The following is a 5,684-nucleotide window of genomic DNA, read 5'->3' on the forward strand; positions in this document are numbered from 1 at the left end:
TTGTTCTTAATGCAAAGGTCACTTCCGAGAAAACCCATAACATTCAGGAATGTTTCAGATTCCAACTGCCTTTAAAATGGTGTTTTGTTGTTCATCTGGATGTCTCTGAAAGCGTAACATGTTGGTTTGTGGGATAACCCCAATCATTTAGGGCTGACAGCTGCACAAAAAAACCAAGACACGGGCAAATACTTTTAACTTCATGGTTGCAAAATTGAAACTAATCAAAACCAGCAGCTGCACTGCAAAAACAGACCCCCAAGAAATAAGTCTGAAATTCCTACCTCTTAACACAAAAATCTGTCGGTGAGGTAAAAAAAAAATGGTCTTGTCAAGAATTCTAGTCACTAAGACATGGTTTTTGAAACTAGGATTATAGAATATTTTCCTTGAAAGACATGTTTTTTCTTGAAACAAGGGTCCTTTCACTTTCATTAGATGCTGTTTTTGCAGCATGCTTTTTATTCACTATGTAAATTTGAGAGATTAGTTTACCATTTGTTTATAACGGAGGCCACAGCAGAGGATGGAATCACCAACATCAGTGTTTTATATTCAATTCTTCTGTGATTGGCTTTCCTACTACCGGCTAAATAAGTCAAGTCCAGGTTAGAAAACCTAAAGCAATAAACTGTAAAATCTGTTTCATACTCTGCAAAGATCAGGTGACTTTGTTCAAACCTTGTAGGAACTGTGTTTTCCCCGTGATGGTGTGTTTTCCTCTTGGAGGAGCACGGTGGGTTTGGAGATGAAAGAGAAGTTCTCTCTCGCTCTGCCTGCCTCAGAGGCTGGAAGACTGGGTGGTTCAGGCTTTGCTCCGTCAGATAACGCTCAGTTGGGTTTAGCAGCAGCAGATTCTAAGAGAGCAGAGCAGTTTAAAGTTTCCAGCTTTACACATTGATTCAAGTATGTTTTAATTTGTTTTACCTTCATCAAATCTAACAACAGGCCATTCATAATCCCTTGGTACCTTCTCTCCAAAGTCTGAGGATGAGTAACTGAGGGAAACTAAAGAAGCACAGACACAAAAATAAGCTTTTAACATTTTCATACGGATGTCCAGAATTTATACAGTAGGAAAAAAATGATCTCTCAGCTCAAATCGCACACACACACTCGCAGTCTCTTTAGTCCTATGGGACATTTTCACTTGTTGCTAAAACTGAACGCCAACCACCTATCACATGAGTCATTGCAATCCACTCTGTCATGGTGCTGGGAACACTGCCATGAAAGACACAGATAGACAGGGACAAGCTAACAGACAAGGACATCAAGTAAAAATGGAGAGATGAAGGCTGACAGGAGAAGAAGTACACATCTGACTGCAGTTAATGTTTTTCTTTCCTACCCTAATGCCGTGGAACCGAGGGTTATTGTAGAAGAGTTTCATCTGCTCTGCAGGAAGTGGCCCCAAAACCTTTTGAATGGTGAAGAGCTGGAGATGAAACAGAGGCCGCATCAGGGGATAGTGCTTCCTTTTTTCACAAAAGCTTCTTGAACTCTAAATCTTTGTGATGTTAGGGAAAAATGAAAATATATATATCCGCATGTCAAGAATCAGACTTTATGTTTGATGCTTTCAATTTCTTTTAGCAATAAAAGATCAAAGATTGTGTTGGCTTGTAAAATCTGTAAAGTGCTAAAAGGTTTTTAATAGAAACAACTGCAGTACACAGTCTGCAAACAGATTTCTTGAGGAAAGTAACGGATTTGCTGGGAAACTGTTAGTAAGATTAGAAAAAGGCAGAATGAGTACAAAGTTTGTCTAAAAAAACACCTCCATGGAGGAAATTTGTCCTTTTAGATGAAAAACTTCCTTTAAGTCTTTGTGCTTGATTAATTTCCATGAGAAACCATTTCCCTTTTTTTCTACATGGTTGTCTTGTCAACCACTTATTGCTCCACCACCCACCTGATCAATCTCACTTTCCCCTGGAAACAGGGGCTGTCCATCACTCAGCTCTCCGAGGATACACCCCACCGACCACATGTCCACCGCCTTCCCATAGGGAGCCCTGGCAAGGAGAAATGCAACCTTATTTTAGCGCAAATACTAATTTAGGGGAGAGTACTTGAACCTTAGAGATCCTTGCAAACAAAAAACTAAAATAAAAACTGGATACTTTAAGGTTGTGGTGGTTGTAAAAATTGACATTTTTTGATGGTTTTCATCAAAAACTATGGATTTATGTTTTTTTTCCTCCAGAAAGATCATCAAGGAGGTTGTTTGGAGTGAAACGAGCTGACGAGTCTGGTGAAAAATGGTGAGATCTGGCAGCAGAGATGCAAAGGAGCACTGGTGTTGGAGGGAGAGAGAATTTCAGTGGGCGGCATTCAAACGCCGTCTCAATAAATGTTCCAGGGCATTTACTAAATCAAGCTACAGCAGGCTGGCTAGATGACGCTTCGCTTTCTCCGTGCTAGAATGGACACTTGATACCAAAAAAAAAAAATCCTAAAACAAGAAAATGGTAATGTTCCCCCAAATCTAGTAAAGTAAACTACTTTCAAAATAGCTGGAATATGGTTTAAAGGAGTCTGTCACAGAGAAACATATACAGAATCTTTTTCAGATGTTAAGATGACTTAATGTTTTTGTACAGTAGCCTACCTCTTAAAAAATCAAATGGTCAAATGTAGCCACAAGGGGGCAAATCAGCATAATCAGGCATGCTGATTGTGGTCTTTATGTAAAAGATAAAGCTATTGGTTATAAATCATTTACATTTTTCACCCTAAAGACAACAACTTCAAGAAAAGTAGATCCTTTTTTTATCAATCGACAAATGCAGACAGTACCAGACTCAGTCATAGATAGAGCTATAGCTTCACAAAAATGTTAGATTATTTTGATCCTATAAGATGGTTAAGAATAAAAAGTATGAAACAATGTATTTAAAGGCAAAAATGTGACAAGTCTTTGGAATTTGGATCTGCATTTGTTACAAATATTGAGATAAAAGTGTTGTAACTTTCATAAACCTTCGATTTAAATTTAAATTCTGTGTTGAGTTTGTTAGCATGCAATAAACGATGTATCTCTGCTTCCCCTGATAGTGACATTCTTATAAATAAATAAAACAATAAGCCTAGTCATTTTAAGTTTCTGAATTCAGAATTCAGATTAGATCTGCAGAATCAATGTGATTTTTTTCTACGTGAGCTAGAACCTAAACTATATTAGAAAACACATCAAAGCATTTAACATTATTCACACTTCCTGTTTTGCTTGGAGCGCTGTGCAGGAGGACAGAAGACCGGTTGGCCTCTAGGATTTTCACATCTAAATGCAGACACTCAAACCTCACAGCTCGGTTCCCTCTCAAGTACCATTCATCCTGCATAAGGCCGAGTTTCGGGTCGACCCGGTCCACTCTATGTGTTCTGGACAGAGCGGATCTCTCTTTAACTTCCTCGCCACAAATCCTCTGATTCTCTAAACTGATGGCTTTTTTGTTGCATGTAAGATAAAGACAATTTTTGTTTCAAAGAAAGTGTTGTTTTATTACAAAAGCATAATGTTATAAATGCAAAAATGAAGCTGGATTTGACTTTTCAGTTCCAACTGGTGTCTTGTTACCTGAACTCTGCTCTCCACAAAACAACAGCCTACGGATATTGATCTCATAGTTTTAACCACTGCCGTGGTAAGTAGTCAGAGTGTTGTTTTTCTTTTTCTATGTTTCTGGTGTTATTTTTTCTTGTTTTGTGAAGCTCTATTTGTCTTTTATCTTATTATTTCGCTGTTTCATCTGTTCTGGTTATTTTCCTGCGTGTGGAGTCTTCCTCTTTATTTTGCCGGCATCATAACTCATACATTTTGTTTCAAAGCGCCACCGTTTTACACACAACAAACACGGCACAGCAGTTCTGCCTAATTTTAGCATGAGGCATTTTTTTAAGAGTTGGTGGTAATCAGAAATAATGCTTATGCAACGCTGGTCTTTTTTCTATGGCAACAAAAATATTTCATGTCGGCTGTGAGAGAATTTCTTTTTTTTCAGTATTTTTTTCTTTGAGAGTATCTTTGTCTTTCCACTAATAAGCTGTCAACTCAGTTCAAGATGATGTTTCATCTGGTCAAACCACCTCGGCGCCCCACTCCCCATGACACTCACGGCTTCGTGACATGTTGTTTTTTTCATGCAGGCACACTGCAGCAAGCTGTGTTCTCCAGCCCATCACAACGAAGAGGTAAGACTATCGTTTCTGTGTTTCAGGCTATAAAAACACAGCATCCATGTGGAAACACATCTGAGCTTCTAAAAATCTCATTTGAGATAGAGCATGCTTTCATTGAGACACAACAGTTGGAGCATCAAATAGGATGAAAATAGATGAAATTAAGAAAAATTGAAAATAAACAAAAAGGCCCCTTTTTTTTAACTTTTAAACTATGGAAACTTTGTCTGGGTGATTAACTGAATGAGAACTGTGTTGCCATTGTAGGACATCTCCACATTAATATATTGAGAACACAGCTGAAATGCTAGCATTTAAAACAAGATCAAGCTGAAGGGAAATTAATTACACAGGGAGAAAAATAAAAACTTCCGTGCTTTCTACAGATTTGTAGAGGTGAGAGCGGAGTAACTGTGTCACATGTTTCATCATGTGTATTCATGGGGAGAATACAAATTTTAGCCTGCATTAAAAGTGAAAAAAAAAGTTAAAACTAAATATTGATTCATTTTTCATCTATTCTAAAAGCGTTCCCAATGGTCTTTTTATTCTGCTTATGCCGTATTATTGCAAAATTAAAAAAAAAAAACTGTCGCTTTCTTGGAGAGTTTCTGCAGAGTTTGTCAGAGATCCAGCTCTAGAATGTGGGCATGGGGTAAGCCTTCCCTTATTCCCCATTATCCCTCTGTTTCCTGGAAGTGGATGCATCAGATTGGAGCAATGGGTCTTTAGCCCCACTCCAATGAAAATAATGTTTTAGGAGTTATTAAGATGTTCTTGTGGCATTTTTTGTCTTGATGGAGAACACACATATAAAATTATCTTTATTATTACAGACTCAAGGTCCATTTGACACAAGAAACAAAACAAATAAAAGACTTAAGAATATAAAAATAAAAGCATTCATGATAATACAAGTATAAAAAACAATCAAAACAATGACATAAAGTTATCACTTAACATAAACTTAAAAAAACTAAAACAATTGCCGACTCAAAGTTAAAAAAAGGCAACCATACCAAAACCTCCACACTGGGGACTAGCATCTAAAATTGTTGAGCCGTACATTGGTGAGAGTTAAAAATTATTATTTGAAGAGTCAAAACGAAAAATAAAACTAAAGATAAAAATGTCTCAACAAAGCTTGGACAGCATTAACTAACTAAACAAACTGCTTGCGCTGCATCACCGTGGCTGTTTTAATTAAAATTTCAGGGCATCATTATAGGGAACCTGCAGACTCCTCTTAAAATTAAGCTTAAAATTGCATTTCTGAGTATTTCTTTATTTAAATTGGTGTGAATCAGAGGCAGACAAAAAAAAATCAGCCGGTAAAAGCTTGTAAATATTCTGCAGGACCTACAACAGCAGGCCACAAGCTCCAATCCGTTTTTATATTATTTTTTAAATTTTGGCTTAATCATAATGAAAGACCACTGGGAACACTTTTACAATATGACGATGGAGGGAAACTTTAAGGGGAACTGAACAGTGAAAAT

General features: G+C 37.2%; 1 protein-coding gene across 5 annotated transcripts in view; it reads right to left on the reverse strand.

Moving 5' to 3' along the window:
- Window positions 1–5,684, reverse strand: part of cdkl5 (cyclin-dependent kinase-like 5) — a 71,676-nt gene that overhangs the window by 19,580 nt on the left and 46,412 nt on the right. For all 5 annotated transcript variants that reach the window (XM_024295405.2, XM_024295404.2, XM_024295403.2 and 2 more), the window contains 4 exons: window positions 1,916–2,018; window positions 1,352–1,438; window positions 928–1,008; window positions 682–857 (listed from right to left, as the gene is read on the reverse strand). In XM_024295405.2, the coding sequence (XP_024151173.1) occupies window positions 682–857; window positions 928–1,008; window positions 1,352–1,438; window positions 1,916–2,018 (447 nt within the window). The remainder of the gene's footprint in view (window positions 1–681; window positions 858–927; window positions 1,009–1,351; window positions 1,439–1,915; window positions 2,019–5,684) is intronic.

The sequence above is a fragment of the Oryzias melastigma genome, linkage group LG3, assembly GCF_002922805.2.
Source record: "Oryzias melastigma strain HK-1 linkage group LG3, ASM292280v2, whole genome shotgun sequence".
NCBI classification, from domain to species: Eukaryota; Metazoa; Chordata; class Actinopteri; order Beloniformes; family Adrianichthyidae; genus Oryzias; species Oryzias melastigma.